At 38.2% G+C, this 17,102-nt stretch overlaps 1 protein-coding gene across 6 annotated transcripts in view; it reads left to right on the plus strand.

The window, feature by feature from the left end:
- Positions 1–251: 251 nt before the first annotated feature.
- The window catches only part of LOC103461720 (FERM, ARHGEF and pleckstrin domain-containing protein 1), a 58,893-nt gene continuing 42,042 nt past the window's right edge, over positions 252–17,102 (plus strand). Inside the window, exons 1-3 of one of the 6 annotated variants that reach the window (XM_081603599.1) lie at positions 265–562; positions 720–885; positions 4,103–4,309. In XM_081603599.1, the coding sequence (XP_081459725.1) occupies positions 4,130–4,309 (180 nt within the window). In that variant the 5' untranslated portion in view covers positions 265–562; positions 720–885; positions 4,103–4,129. Of the gene's footprint in view, positions 563–719; positions 886–4,102; positions 4,310–17,102 lie in introns of all 6 variants that reach the window. The other 5 variants (XM_081603622.1, XM_081603608.1, XM_081603617.1 and 2 more) reach the window with 5 other exon arrangements.

The raw sequence follows: 17,102 nt of genomic DNA on the forward strand, positions 1-17,102 counted from the left end.
CACTCACAAGTTTAGTGTTCCCATCATTCTAAAAGTGACATTTAATATTTATTTTTTTTATTTCTCATGAAAAAAATGTTTGTTTAATTTATTTCACTTACTCTATATTACTTTTATATTAACTCCTCATTTTGTGCCCCGTCTTATACTGCATAGTGTAAAAATGAACCATTTTAACATGAGCTCCAAACGAGTTTGCCAAAAGGTGCGTTGCTGCTGCACAGGCCACTAGATGGTGCTGTTGCTCCTCCCCAGAGTTCCTGGTTCGTGTCAGAAGGTGGAGGTGCAGCACCTCCTTCATTGTCTGAGCAAGAACCAACGGGAGAAGATCTGCTCGCAGGTCGCTTTGGTGAAATCCCGTCTCTCTCCGCGGCTCACTCGCTCAGACGGCCGTCATGGCGACCGCAGAGAGCCTCGGCTGCGGAGCTAACCGCGTTTAAAAACTCCCTTGGGATTCACATTTTCTCTCCGTGCGCCCGGACGTGGATCTAATATCTTCATTTCAGCTGCGGGAAATAGTTTAGCTTGGTCAAGCCCGCATAACCAGAAAAGAGAAGAAGGGGTAAGAACCGTGCAGCGCAAGTCCTCAGTCAGTGTTGCTCTGTTTTAGGGAAGTGATTGAACTTGTTTGATGAGATTCGGGTTAAGTCTTGGGAGTATCTTTCCCGTGTCTTTTCGTGATCCAGTGGATTTTGGGTCCTGTCCTCTCTGTCCTGCAGTGTGGATGGCATTGCACGAATTTTCCTCATCAGACGCAGCAGCAATCGGTCAGGTTTCCTCTCCGTAATTTGATTCGTGGATCACCGTGACATTTAAATGATCAATACCTCACCAGGAAGTGTGCAAATGTGATCTGCCAGCTTAGTTTCCACAGTGCGTGTCCAGGTGAGTCCAGGCAGTGTATTAATGTCACATGTGCTGTAGCTAGTGATAATTCCATGAGGATTACCGCAGCCTCTGCTCTGTTAACCCACATTACTGTCAGGGTGTCAAGACTGTGAGAGGTGAGTCAGGAGAGGCAATCATTTTCACAAGAAGTGCATCGTGCATGTTTCCAGTCGGCTTGCAATCCTTCCTCTTAATCACCATACACTACCCTCTAACATTTGGAACTTCGGCAAATCCAGCCACACCCACATATCAGGATCTGTTGCAGAGCACAAGAGGAAATTGACCCCTTTTTGGTTGTTTTGTTATGCAGCTTCTTTCAGGTGGACAACTGGTTGTATCGGGCTGCAGCCTCTGGCCATTCAGCTGTCACTAAAGGTTTCCAGCTGTGCACTGGAGGGGCCCCTTGCACACAGAGGAGCCACTGTTATAAAACCCAGCTCCACATTGCACATATGTGGGGAATTTCAAGCAAACTTGTTCAAAGGCAGCGAGGTTAACCCCGTCTGTAAACGTGCGTCTGATATTGTACACTGAGTGACTTGTGTTTTAGTGCCAGCTGCACAATTGGTGCCTGTTCTGTGTTTTTGTTTGGACTTGAGTTAGGCACTCGGATTGAACACGCAGAACTCCTGACCAGTTGATTCATGATACTCTCTGTGAGGGAGGGCATGTGTTGGTTGAAATAATCACTGTCTACTCTTTCCCTCGCCTCCGTTTCACTACTGCTTTGTGTGAAGGGTTTCTGGTTTCAAGCCATGTGCAGGTCACAGAAGCCGGGAATTTAGAGGCAAAACTCAAAACGATTGCCAGAAATCAAGGCAAGAGCTTGATTTCTGGCTCTTGCCTTGGTCGGTTAAGGGTCAGATGTAATAAATTAGCAGATTTGAATTAAGGTGCGTTTCTTTTCACAAATTACATCCACAGTGACAGTGTTAGGTATAGCTCCTTGTGGTCTGTCTGCCTTTTCACTTGAAAACAGTAATGTTTGCTCACGCTCCTCTGTGGTGACTGAACACAACAGGTGCAAATGATGCAACATTTGTTGTAAATAAATAAAAATAAAAAAAACACAAAACCTCAATAACTCTCAACTTTGAATTTCTTAAGTAAAGTCATATTCAAAAAATCTTATTGAAAATGCAGGAAAATAGTGAGATCACTACTTAAAAAGCAATACTGCAAAGGGGCTCACATTTTAATTTGGATCAACTCTCCCAAAATCTTGTTATACTCTAATGAAACCAGCCTTGAAATTATGGATCACAATCCCAAAATATGTTTGTCATCAACAGCCCTTTACACCATCAAGGTAATACTACATCCACAATGAAACATGGTGGAGGCAGCGTCATGCTCTCTGCCTTAGGAGTGTTTCTGCATGATGAATGTCAATATGAATGATTCAGTTCCAAATATCAGTCCGTTTTGACCCAAACAGTTAACTGGCTGCTAGAAAACATGGTTGAGTCCAAGTGTACCATCTGCATTGACTAAAAATGTCTTCAGACAAAATAAATGACATAGTCTAATTCTTTTACATCCAGTTTTTTACATGTTTACAGTTTTGAGATCCGCTGTTGCATAAAACAACACATTGTATCAGTAATAAATAGATGCTTAATTTAGCTCTCTATAAAACGCAAGAAATGCAGATGGCTTGAAATGCATGTAGAATGAAAAACGTATTAATTGCATGGAAATTTCATGAAAAAAAAAAAAAACTAAACATGCCTGACAGGACCTTAGGGAATTTTGTTTTAACTTTGACCACGACTTAAATACCCTGGATTCATTTATGAGAGTTATTTTTATTTTAACCACTTCTAACCCAGCATTTGATGGCTCTTTAAAGCTACTGCAGAGGTGTTTTTGTAAAATTCTTCAATCTCATTTTAGATGTAGCATGTTGTCGGTAAGACAACACGTCATGGTCAGGGATATACGTTTGTTTATTCTAGATCAAATCAACCCACCCATTAAGAATGCACTGCTTTGGTGACAACACACAAGACATACAATGAGAACATGTGAAAACATTTTGTTTTTGTCTTTTTTTTCTATATTTACATGGTTTAAATTGAATGAAGTTATGGTCTGCTTGAAAGCAAATCCGCTACATATCATAGTGAAGCTATCCATACCTGGACAGAATTTAGTATCTATCCAGCAATATCCTCATGGCTTGATTAGTCCACATACTCTTATTACATAATCTTCTCCATTTGAAATGCCTGATTCAGTCTTTAGCCGTTACTTGGCAGCGGTCACTCACCTCCGTGGTGCCTGAACAGCTGCCCACTATCTGTGGTGCTTCATTATTTCCACTTGGTAAGGTCTCAGAATGATCTCAGTTTGTTGGAATGCCAGATCTTTGTATGGCTCTGGGCCTTGTGTGGCTCTGCCTGTGGCTATACAGTTGGATAGTTTGATGTCATGTGTCAACCCATTTCTAAAGTCAATTCATGATCATTTGGTGATGAGGCTAATGTCCTTCTTACTTGAAATTGGAAGAGAAGACGTTTGCTTAATCCCATTTTACGTGGAGGACATTCACAGAAAACCTCCAAAAGCTATTTTTATATCTTCTCTGGAATTGGTCTATATATTGATGGATTTGAATAATTTTAAAACTCTTTTATTCTATTTCTAAACAAGAGAATATTTATTTGTTTTGCACGGCTACCTTTGAATTTCTCAATTTTCTCAAGCAGGGTGTTTCTCATTCACAGTTTCAATCTCTGCTCTCAGATTACTCTTCATTCCCCACACTCTCAGTTCGCATCACCAGCTGCATATTTACATCTCTGACATGTTGCCCTTGAGACCTGATAAAACTCATGTGACTGTTTTTTTTTTTTTTTTTGCCGTGCCTTGCTTGTATGATTTTTCTGAATCAATTTTGTTGTTGAACTGACTCTGTGATTTTACCCTTTAGCTCTGTGGTTCATTTGTCATATTACATTAAGAGTGATCTATGCTTCTAAATTAAGAACATACTAGAATCTTTTTTTTTCTCATGCTGTAAATGAGACTCCCACAGGCAACAATTATGAGCCATTAGTGCTGAGCGCAAATATAGCATATACCAGGGACGCCTTTTCTGAGGATGGTAATGATTCCTTATTTTAATTAGAACCCACACTATTAATGCTGTGAACAACACATGGTTCAAATGCCAGCTGATTGCCTCTGTATCTTTGCTTCGATGCAGTTTTTGCAGTGAACATCCCAGAGCACCATGGCAGAGCCAGAACCAGAGAACCTGTCTTCTGGAGCAGGTCAGCGTCTTGGAGCCCCTGAGACTCTTGGCATCAGTACATTGGACCCAGGCCACAAGCCCCCGGCCATGCCCTCTGGGCGACATGTCACTGTCACGGTCCGTATGTTGGATGACACGGAAGAGGTTTTTGACGTCTCGGTGAGTTGCTGTTCTGCTAATTTGCCCAGTTTTTCTTCTTTTTTTTGTTTTTTTATGGCAGCACTAATACAGGAATCAGACTTTCCATTACTGCAGTGTTTCCATTTTCATCTTGGCTGCAGCAGACTGGTAACAGGTTGGCATGGCAACTGAAAGTTGCATGCATGGATGAAGGGATCCTTTTAGTGTAATGTCAGTTTTCCTGTCCGTTCGGTGCTTTCTAATCTTCCTGTCGGTCTTGGTTTTGAACTGTGTTGTCCTGGCACTCTTTGGGAAACTTGAAATAGCATGATGGCTTAGTTTTTACTACGCAGTTGTGTGAGACGTCAACTATAACATGTTTTGTTTTCTTAGGCATCAGATGGAAAGAGACAGGTGCAGAAGAGAAAAAAAGATTGTTTATTTTATAGTTAGAAGAAGCCAATATTTTCATTCACTGTTTCAGGACTTAAAGGGATTTACCGTCTCCTCACTGCGATCCAAATTTAGACACAATGGTTTAAGCTAGTTGCATGGATTAAGGAAAGTCAAATCCAAATTAGTTTCTAAATGCGAATGAGTGCTTTCTTTAGACTGGTAATACTTTAAATGAAAAAATATTGAATTATTTTACCTGAATGGATAAACATAAAACAAACAGGGTGGGTAATTTGCTGCCGTTTTGAGATTAATTGTTGCATTGTAATTTATTTTAAGTAGTTGTCCTGATTACTCCAGCCAACAAAGTAATCCGCTGCTGAAAATAGCTCCTGATAAAAGTATTTTTACTCGTCTTTGTGTAACATTTTCTTAATGCTACAGCTTGTAGTGCAGAGATGTTCGATTTTTTTTTTCTAAAAGGTCACATTTATAGCCATAATTGTTGTTAAAGACAGAATCATCAGTTCACCTCAGTTATTTTAAAAATACATTTGAGATTAAAATCAACATAATTTTCTTAGCTGCTGGCTAGAGTAATGATTACAACTGACTAATGAAACATAGTGGCATCTAAAATGACCATGCTGTAAATGGAAGTGACTTTTAGAAACAAAACTATAAAAGTTAAAGTAGTGCTGGTTCCTCTTTTACATTTCATGTTTTGTCTGATTATCTTAATTCAAGATGTAATCACTTAAGAATAAATAAAAATAATTAACACATTAGCTATATCATACTCAGAAATTCCATTGTATTGTATTGCTTTCAACTATTGTTATTTAGTGTCAAGGGGACAACTATATGTGTCAGGTGTGGCTATTTACTGCAGTGAGCCTTGATCCATCTGTCTGAATATCTTCAGCATGCAGTGTGTGGATTCATAACATTAACCAACAAGTGTTAAACCACTGCAGTAGCTTTCAAAAATAAAAGCATCACACATAGATTTGTGTGCAAAGTTAAAATTACACTTTATGCACAAGTAATTTTGGATTTTCTATTGACAACAGTGGGACGTGTAAATGTGGGTTGGGACTTAAAAAGGCAAATTCTTGTATGCTAGAAACTACAGAGATTTTTACTGTTAAAAAAAAAAGTAATCGGATAAAACAATTTGGCTTCTTTTTGAAGATTTGTGTATTCAGTTATTCAAAACAAAAAAGCTTTGGATGGAGGTTTTGGTGTCTGGATTTGATGATGAAGTGAGAAAAAACACATATGTGCACCAGTCTCATCTCTGGAAATCATTAACAGGTTGCACAGTTTCACCCAACATTCCTGTGGCGAATATAGAAGGGCGCTCTCAGATCGTATTGAGAAAGCTGTTCTGAGTCCAGCAGTGCTGCTGATTAGGTCTTGGGAGCTTGACTATGAAGCTGGTAATCTGTACTAATGGGACAGTTAAGAAAGAACAAGTCCTTCTAAGTCTTTTGCAGCATAGCTGGGTGGAGAAAAGTACTTCTCCTTGTCCATGGTGGATGGTCTTTCCCGTGGCATGCTGTGCTGAAAACCTATTCAAATTCTAACAGTTGAATCCTATTTAAAGGTTGTCATTTGCAATACATAATGTGGTTTGGATCAGAACACTGAGATGTTGTTCTTCTCGATCGGAAACATCTCTGTAATCGTTCAACCATCCAGTCTTTAAACAGGTTCTGTCACATCTCTCTTTGTAAGCAGTTCACCGACACCAGGCTTTGAAAGTACCATACCATTCTGCAATGAGGCAAATCAGATTTAGGAAAGGTATCTCAAGAGCCTGGTGTCAAAATGTTTTCTTGTTCACATTCAAAGGTTGAAATCGGTTTAGTTAATGGATTATGTTAAGAAAAGATATTTCTGTTGGGGAAAAAATCCATGTTTACTTTTGTCACGGTGGGACAGAAAAAGACCCGTTGTTTGACATCTCTGTCAAACAATAGGATGAAGCTGCTACTATTTAATGTTCTCTAAGTTATGAGAACTTGGTGAACTCGATGCAATTCCCTGCAGCGGTTCTCTAACAGAGCTTAGGAGATTTCTGACCTCTTAAATCATGCTCACTTTGAGTGATGGGAAGATAAACACAGGCCCACCAAGAGTCACTGAAGGAAGCGACACGAAAACCTCTAAAGAAGACACTGAGCACAACTACCTTCTTCACAAAATGTAAACAAAAAGGGAGTAGTATCAGATTTGGATTTCTCCTTTTTCTTTGACCAATTTGTCCCACTCACGCGTTTGTTTTGGTTGTATTTACCCAGAATGCCCTGGGCTATAGCTTACTTCCTGTTTTTGGAGTGATCTCCTTTCCACTTGCATTCACATAAACATTCAAACACATAATAAACATAACAACTTCAACCAAACCGAGACCTGGGCTATTAGGCGGACCAGAGTTAGGTTTTTGTTTTTTCTCTTTTTTTTTTTGGTCTTCATCAGAGTTTAACCTCTTACACACTAAGAGGTTACAAATGCATCTGTCTAAAAAAATCTGTCTCTTACAAATGCATCTGTCTAAAAAAAAAACTGACTTTCAAGGCAAACAAACTAGAGTTCAATGAAAGCAGACCGATCAGGGCTGGTGTGAATACATCCTAAACCAGTCAAAAAAGTGAGTTATTTACTAAGCTACTGCTTGAAGTTAATTTATTTAAAGGAATGCATACCTATAACTGTGCCAAAGTTTGTTTGGTAAAACACTGTTAATTCTTAACAAGTTACATTTTTCTACCACTGAAGTGAGATTATATGACTGCAACAAGCAATTTATTTTAAGGCTGCTTTACTATGGATGTGGCTGATACCATGTAATGCAGAACAAACAATCTCTTCCAAAAGAAGACGGATTTTTATGGAGCCCCGAAATTAGTTTAACCATGAAATGTTTCCATGTGAATCAGCGCAATAATTCAGAGCAAGAGCAAGACATGCGTACGTTTACTCTTTCAGTAAGTCGGCTTTAAGAGGACACAGAGGGGCTGTTATGATGCAGATGAGTTATGGTGGCGGTGGATTAAAAAACTCAGGGATGATGGACCGAAACAAGCTGAATATGTTGCTCAAGAGAGGGTCGCAAAAGAACACTGCTAACAGAATGCTTTATTCATGCTCAATTTAACACACATTATGTCCTCTATCTCAAGATTACAATCTCAGTGGGTTTTTCCGCAGGAGGAGTCAGTGGAGCATATTTTCCACAGATCGTAGTTTGATTCAAGGTAGAAAGATTTTAAAAAAGCTGTTTTCTAAGGAGTTTTCTTACACTAAAACAAAAAAAATCTTAGTAGAATTCAATATAACAGGTTTATTTGTCATACCTACCTGCTGTAAAATATCAACACCATCTCAAAAGAGTTTTGTTTGAACTTATTACTTAAGTTTTTAAAGATACAAAAGGCATAAGAGTAGTTCCTTATTTTAATCTCTTATCTGCTGTGGTTAGTAAAGATTGCTGCATGGTTCACAAAACAGGCAATTATCTAGTCTTCTCTTTCACAACTGAAACCTATCATATTCTTTTTTTTTTTGTCTCGGATGCATCTTTTCTTGGAGCAAACAAAAAGCTCCACCTTGTTACTGATATCAAAGGCTTTAGTTCTCTCCGTTTGAGCCGGGTAGGTTTCCACCTCAGCGGGCTGAGTATCAGATGGTTAGGGAACAAAAATGGGCCATTGAACCATCTTGTGGGTCACATACCATGCTGTGGCCTACTTAGCACTCTGGCTGTGAACATGAATTTGTTTTGATGCTGACTTCTGGCACAAAATAGCTGGTCTTTAAGTTGGAAAAGGTCAGATTTCTAAATAAACAGTAGTAAATCAGATTTCATTCGAGTTATGTTAGGTTTTTAAGGGAACATAATTTACTCAAAATGGGTTTTCCTGTTTGTTAGTTTTTTTTGCTGATGCAGGGTTTGGTATATTAGCCCTCAGTTCACGTTCTGTTCCTGAGACTAATATACCCCAATTCCATCTGGGCTGATGTTAAGATACTCACACTTGCTGATGGCTGGTGAAAGAAGTTGTCTGTGAAATATTGGAGCAAGAATTTTGGGGTTAGGATGTGGGGGATGGGTTAATGAAGGCTGAGTGGAGAAAACATACTCCTTTTTATGAATAAAAGGGACATACTCTATGTTGGTAAAAACCTTTCTGCTAAAGTGAATTTAATTTTAATTTTGTTCAGTTTATTTATACATATTCACAACAAATACAGCTTAGTTCAAATCAGTCCAATTTAATCTAATAGAATAATATGGTCAGATTTAGATCCAGTTACACGCAGTTCAATTTGACCTTATATCTAATACAATGCAATCAAATTCAGTTGACCATGTATGGCAGACAGTCAACTGTGGTAGGAAGTCTAGCTAATTGCATGGAGTGGCATGTGGCATCCATGAAAAGAAAACTACCTTAAAAAAAAGTGACCTTTAGCAAAAGTATTCTGTAGGAAGAGGAACTTTGCATAGAAAGAAAACCAAAGTTCACATAGTTGCTTTCTCCAAGACGGACTGTGAAACAGAAGTACTGGGCAAGGAGTATCTTCTATGGAAAGAAGTACTAAGCAGAATATTAATGGCAACAATACCTTGGTCAGTGACTTCATTCAGAAAGTAGAAGAGCTACCCACAGACAGAAAGTATATGTGGTCAATATTTGCAATAGTTATGTCAGTGGGTTCATTTAAGAAAGAGGAATAGATAAACATAGAATTACTCGGCCAAGAGTAACTTTATTTAGGAGAGAAAAAGAGAGTATATGACCGCAACAACTTTTCAAGTGCCTATGTCCAAGAAAGAGGCATTGTTCATCACAGAATCACTAGACAAGGGCTATTTTCCATTGACAGAAACACAGAGAACAGACAGCTAATGGTACCAAAAGCTCTGTTAATGGCTTCATCCAGCAAAAAAACAAAACAAAACCCTGTTGAACACAAAATTACTGGGAGTTCTTTTCATGGAAAGAAAAAAGTACACAAAGTTAATCACACCATGAGCTCTTTTATTGGTTTCCATTAAAGACGGAAGCAGTGTTACTGGGGCTGGAGTACTTTCTATAGAAAGAGTGCACACATTAAATGACAGCAATTACTCTGTCAGTGACTGCATACAGGAAACAGCTGCACAGAATCATTGGTACTTTCCATGGAAATAAAAAAATAAACAGAATACACTAAGCGATTGGCAGCAATAGGTTGCCAATAATTAAGTTCGGGACAGCCAAACACATAAGCACCTGGCAAAGGATACCTTCTACCAAAAGAGATAAGCAAGAAAACACATAGTGGTAATCATTACAATACATTATGCTTGTTTGTAATACTGTCATAGAAAACCGATTTTAGCAATATAGTCTTTAGCCATTATTTAGCCAGGCAGCGTTCCCTCTGATGTCACTCTGATACCGCTGCTGGTTTTCTCTAATGAGCTACTAAGGATGGAGTCCACTACAATCATACTCCTGACAACTTCTCGCCACCCATCGCTTTACTCATTACACTAACTGTGCTTCACTCTTATAAGACTATTATACTGGAAAATATCTGACTTAATGGCAAAATTATCTCCGGGCATTTTTCTGTGCCTTCCATATTATGAAAATTTTACCAGACATACCTCCTATTATGCTACAAAATAATAGTTTCGCTTACTAAATCATTGGGACTGTAAAGCCAGGAGCACATTTAAACATGCTGAAGTAACTATTACTACTATTACTAATTTAATGGAAATTAAAATCACCTCACATATCACATTTTTGTCAACCATTAGTAATATCCAGATGAGGAATTCTCAAAAGAGTGAAAAAGGTGAAGAGCGTACAGTAGGGTGGTAGCAGGTTTTGCAGTGTCGTGTTCATTTGTGGTAAAACATGAATGAAGTCAAGAGCTAAAGATGGATAAACGGGCAAAGACAGAACAGTTCAAAACTGATGGAAAAAAGTTTAAAATGTCTCATGGTATAATGTGTGAATTTGTCAGCCATTTTCTGACCTTTTATCAACAAGGTAATGTTGAGGAATAGAGAATAGCTAAAATAAATAATTGCTAATTTAATAAATAAAGGAAAAAAAGAAAAAACAAGAAATATATGTTGAAAATTTGCTAAAACATATGACTAGGAAAGCAAATAAAAGTCCTAAGTGTCAGTATTGAATTAAAAATAAATGCTAATTTAAGTTGGCTAAGAGCATAAATTGGCGTGGTAATAAAATTGCTGAAAAAAATTCAAATGAAGAGAGATGCCTTCAATTTCTAAACCCTGCAGCATTATCAGCGCTCCTTGGATAAACTTCAGAAATTTGCTTCTTAAAGAGAGAAACTTGTTTTTATTTTGTGTGTGTTTGTTACTGGAGGCTTGAATTTGAAACTAGATTTACCTCAAAGCTTCAAACTGTAATGCTCATCAACAGTGACATAATTGAGGCAACTGTTTTCTTTATGCACAAAACACAGCAGATGGTCCCCCTTGGAGACCTAAGTTAGGGGATGTTGACGCTCCCAGGATCAGCTTTTGATTAGTCTGTACAGATCAGTAGATTAATGCAAACGTGTCATTGTTTGCTCACTTCTGATCTTAATAAACACCACAAACATATGGAGTTTAACGTTTTACAAGAGGTTTGAAAGAGAATACCTTTCTGTTGCCTCCTTTCCACCTAATCTACTCCAGTTCTTATTTAAAAAACTTTGTTTTTCTTAGAAACTGTTATTTCTGTTTTGACTTCTGAAGCCTTGGTGTTGATCAGGAAAAGAACTGGTTGTTAGGTGATGGCTAAGAAGCTCTTCTCTGCTTTAGATCCCACAGTGAAATGTTAGGATTTTTTTTAAATTATTTTTTTTAAATCTTGCTGTTGGCTCTTAATGTTAAAGTGTTTGAACGGCCAGATTAGACATACAGTCTCAGTTTTAAATGGGAATAAGATTATCCTAATTTATTACCAACCAAAAATTGCATCTTTTAAAAATGTCTATTGAAATAAAGTTAAAAGATCTTGTCATTAGTTTCGGTGGTGTTGCTATTTTTATTAATATAGCATGTACATATGTTTATCAGGATCCTTTTATATAATTTGTCCGATCCAAAAGAGAATAATTCATAAACTCAACCTCAATGTGATGTGAACCCGAAGCAGCAGGGGAAGAACACAGGCTATTTTCTCCACAAGTTTTACATGTTAATATTCCCAATTGGGTTTGTAAACACTGGCCAAAGAAGATATGAATTTTAATGACAAGAGTTTCCATTAGGGGGAGAAGCTTTAACGTCCCATCTCTAACATTAACATGGTGCCTTGACTTACTTTATGGTTTACTGCTACTATTTCCAGTGTTTATCACAGCAGAGCAAACTGGTTTTAATAAGTTTGGAGATTAAATCACAAAAAATGTGGGACTGATTGTGGAGTTGTTGTTTTTTTTCCCCATTTTTGTAATACGACATATTTAAATCAATTTGGAGATCCAGACAAGACATCTGATGCTTCAGCGGATTTTTCTTCCTATAGATTTCCATAAATCTCGAGGGTTTATAGTCTGAAACCGCACAGAGAAACCAGGGAAGTAACCACCACTCAGCCAAAAAGTGGGCTACACCACAAAAGAAAATAGCTGGGCTCACTCCAGTTAAGACGGCTCACCATCACCCCATCTCTCCCAAATCTTGTCCCCCATATGCTGTCACCATTCACTGAAATAAAAAGCAATTAGAGCACATCTAGAGGGTCTCATTGTCAGCTGAATGACAGTGAGGTCTGGACTGGTTGAGTAAAGAAGGGCTTATTTCAGCTCCGTCTTCAGCAGCTTCTCTATAGTTGTTGGACCACTGATTGACCAACGTAGATATGACAAGATTCAGGTATTACAGGTGATTAAAAGATGATTTTATTTTTACTTCTGTTTACTGCTATTATCAGACTATTCGGTGAATTCAGGAGTAAATAAATATGCCCCCCCCCCCACACACACACACACACCCCCAGGTTGTACATATTTGCTTGGAAGCTTGTGTTTCCAAGCCCTGTATTAGCCCTGTCATAAAATGCATAAATACCTACTGGCAGCAGCACAGTCAGTATGACACTTAAAATCAAATCTCCTTATATGTGGAAAAATCCTGAATTTCACCCTTTACTCTCCTGGGTCTGCAGGGTAAAACAGTTTTGCATTGATGAAATTCAGCATGCATTTTATTTGTGCACATCACATCCCACTGAGGGGTTCTCAAGAGCTCATGTTTCACCAGTGTATATATTTTCAATATCCGCATGAAAGGAAGACAGGACAGAGAGGGAGGAAGACATTCTGGTCTCGAAGCAGTCTGTTAAATCCCGTTTAACTCGGAGCTGTGGCACTCTTCAGCTTCTCTCACATTGCTTCCGAGCGGAAACAGACAGAGGTGGTAGATGAATGGTTTTGTAATTTTTTTTTTCTTCAGGAACTGTTATTAACGGTGTTGAATACAAATTGGATTTTATAGCTGTGTAGAAAATTTAGATGAATAAGCAAGGTCCTCCTACCTTTTTTACACCGTGTCAATGAGTTTCCAAACCCATTACCATCACTCGCCTTGCAGAAATGAGTCATACATGAGTAATGGTTGCTTTAGTTAAGATTAACTGTATTGTGACTTCAGCCCTATGCTTTTATGCTTGGTTCTTTAGGGTGTAAGAAATGCACCATTGCGTTTGTAAGATGAAGAAAAGTGGTGAAAAGCTTTAGAGTTATGAAGGACCTCCTTTTTCACACAAAACTCTTTTTGTTTCTGTTCTATGCTACTCTACATTTTGAGTAGTGCTTTCAACACTACTGGCAACGACATCTCTTAGAAATACTTGAACGTGGTGTTTTACATATAGGGCATGTTTAAACTGGTTTATGTGATATGTATATAATAGATTTAATTTTGTAGATGTATTTTTGTTCCACAGATTTCTAGAGTTGGAGCTATTCTGTCCAGTGTTTTATAAATTTCCTGGCAAATGTTTTTTGTAAATCCTGTTGCCTGCATTTCTTGTTTTTGTCTCGTAAAGGACTTTAAAATGCCTAGAAGCTGTAATGGGGCGGTATAAATAAAACTTAGTTGAATTAAAGTAATGCAGTTATATGGGGAACATGATTATGTCTCTTTTATTTCAAATTTCCAAGTTGTAAGGAACTGTTAAGAGGTTACTCCGCAGTTTAAATGGTACATCTATGAATTTTATCACCTGAGAAAAACCTTTGCTGCCAGGTGGGAGAGACAATCGGGGAGAAGCCTCGATCCATTGAGGAGACCGGGAATTACCAGCATCCAGACAACTGATATTTGTCACTGCTGTCGCTTCTGCTATCGTTTTACATTTGTTCACTTTTGGGAGCCTGAAAATAGAAACCTTTCTTCTATCTCCTCCTAAATTCTGCTGTTCCCTACGGGGTTGTCTCCGCTGACTTTAATCTGTTGTTATTCAGTCTGAGAACGCGCGCGTGCAGCTGCCTTTTGTGGCCTCCAGCCATGGTGAGGAATTATTTGTCGTTTATCATCCCCCCGTTTTGCTGCCTTGCCGCCACCGGCACCATGACCCCTGAGCCGCAGGACGGAGCCCTCCGGGGTCACGGTTTAGATTGTGTTTCTGTGAACATGCATCAGTAAGAGTTTCATCTCTATATGCGCTCCTGTTTGAAAGGGAACATAAAACGTATGCTTGGTGAGATGTGGGGGGTTGTCGTGCTGCAGACTTCTGTCTTCTGCTGATATCTGCCGACGAAGAGTGCAGGGGGGGAGGAGGAGTTCAGGAGATTATTCATGTGAGGGTGCTGCACCGGCTTGGGGTTTACGCTGCTGCACGTCCCTTATAACAAACATATTTTTAGGTGGCACACCTCTCTTTGCAGTAAAAGTTTGTTTTCTGTGGTTCAGTTTCCCGATGCGTATCACAGCAATAACTTTACAGGTTGTTATTGTTTCACTGCTGATTGACCTAGTTTCTCTACAAGATGGCATTGTGACTGCTGTGCAGGAATTTAGGGTGCAAGTCAGAAGAGTGTCAAAGTCTCAACACCTTGATAAACATAAAGTGGGAATATGCATGTGCTACTGTGAAGATAGTAATGTGCAGTGAAAAGTAAACCCTCTACTGGATTTTTATCTTGGTGCCTGAGATGGTAAAAGAACAGACGGTTTACATGCCTTGGAGCATTCCCATGCTGCTCTGTCCTCTTCTTAAAATTTTCTCAAACGTTCCTCACATGAACTCTGAACCCTCAGTGTGTCGTCTCTCAAGAGATGAAATTGAAATTCCACAGTGGGATGTGGTGCGGATGAGGGGCTTATTTTCCCATGTACATCCCATCTTTCCTTTAAAAACCCTAAAATCTTACAGAACCATGTAGGATCAGACCTTTTAAAGAAAAGCAAATAACGTATCAAACTGTAAAATGTTTAATTTCACAAAGTCGGGCATAAATTCTGTTCTTTTAATCTGTTCAGTTTAAAGGCTATTTAGGTTAGCTTTTTTTGCAGAAACTCAGACCACAAAAAAAGAGGCAAATATAAAATCTGTTAAAACCAGTTTGTTTGTTTTTTACTTTATTAATTTATATTAGCAAGAGATAAATCCACAAATTGAAAAACATAGATTTATCAGACCTTCTGAAGTCCTTTCTTAGCTCTACGTTTTGCACATTCAGGCAAGGTGAGTGGAGTTGAATATAATTATAGGAGGATGTTAAAGTAATGGTTCTGGCTTTTCACCTTTCAGATAAAGATTTGTTTTACCAGCCGTGCAATTATAGTTATTAGCTCGACTTTCACAATAAGTTACACATATATGAGCCTTTTTCTTTGTCGTTTTGTTCTTTTAATATTTTAGCTTGGATACATGATGATTGCGCAAGAGTACCGTTGTCATATGTTGCAAAATTATTTACAACTGCACAAAATGTCAAATAACAGATATCATTGCTGTATAATTTTTTTATATTCAATATTGTCATTGTAAAAGACTGTCTGGTTGAACTATTTACTAGGCTTTTATACTCCAAGCTCAAGCTTACTGTGATAGACTTGTGCTTCATTTAAAGCCTGCAGCTGATTAAGGTTTTACTGGCCAGGATGCTAAAGTCCCCAGAGGGCAGTGGGAAGATGGAAAAGAATGAGACCAGTGAGGTGAATGAATTAATCACAACCAATTTCATTATTACTTGTTCAGCCACAATATCATAATCATGTTTACCTAATCTTATACAGTCTTAGTAATTTTCATAATTTTGTTTGAATATCTTGCCAATTTAATGTCCAATGTAAACTGTTTCATTTATGTTAATTGCTCCCAGAATTAACAAAAAGTAGTAAAAAATATTGACGTATTTCTCCTTTAAAAGTGTTTTGTGAAAGGATATTAAGCCATCAATGTGTTAGGAATATTTTCATCTCCCCTTAACATAATGTTTTATGCCAGTGTCTGTTGCAGGTAAAATAGCTGTTTAATGATGCATCTGGACACAGTGGTGCCATATTGGTCGACGTACAAGAAATCAGTAAGAATGATCCATAGTCCTTCTGAGGGGGACATTTGCTTTTTAGCCCTGTGAAGCTTTTATATGCCATGTTATTTTCAGGGTTTTTCCATCAAAGCAGTTTCAATGCTTTTAACCAGGGTTGGCACTAATTTGGTTCTGAACTTGTTTGGTCTCACCCATTTTGTTGCCGTCACTATACACTGGTCTAGAGTAAATGTTTGACCTCTCCTACTAATCTGAATTCCTCAAGAGCCATCGCGCTGCCACTTTTAAATGCATCTTTTGTCCGACACACCTACATCTAATAGCTAAATTACATCCCACAGTGGAGCCAGGTTTTAGAGTCTTGCTAATGACCTAATTATTTCATTCAGGTGTGTTGAAGCAGAAACATATCAGGGACACCAGACTGGTGTTTGAGACCCCTGCAGTAAAGGGAGACGGTTAACCAAAGAAATCATGTCATTTGTCTCCATATCACTGCAAACGGATATCCTGATATGACCAACTAATTTATCAATGTTTTTTTTTAAAACAATATGTGTTTATTGATTCTCATCCAGTTCCGACCAGCTTCTCTCTGAGCAGTATTTACCAGTAGGGCTTTACATAGGAATTACAGTCTTTCAAGTAGGATATAATTGTTTTGACTATAAATTATTTCCTTCCTTTTCTCCCTATTTTCCCTTCCTACTTTCATTTCCTTTTTCCTATGTTGCCTCCGTATTTTAATTTCTCCAATTAGGGGTGGGAAAAAGTAGAATGTGGTGATTGGAGCAAGTTTTAGTTTTTACTCAAATTTTCTCCATATTTTTACTCCACATTTTTATGATCCCACTTCCTGTGTCTGATGAAAGCATTTATTGTCCTCTGGTAATACTTAAGAGTT

The sequence above is a fragment of the Poecilia reticulata genome, chromosome 2 (genome assembly GCF_904066995.2).
Source record: "Poecilia reticulata chromosome 2, P_reticulata-male-v2, whole genome shotgun sequence".
NCBI lineage: Eukaryota > Metazoa > Chordata > Actinopteri > Cyprinodontiformes > Poeciliidae > Poecilia > Poecilia reticulata.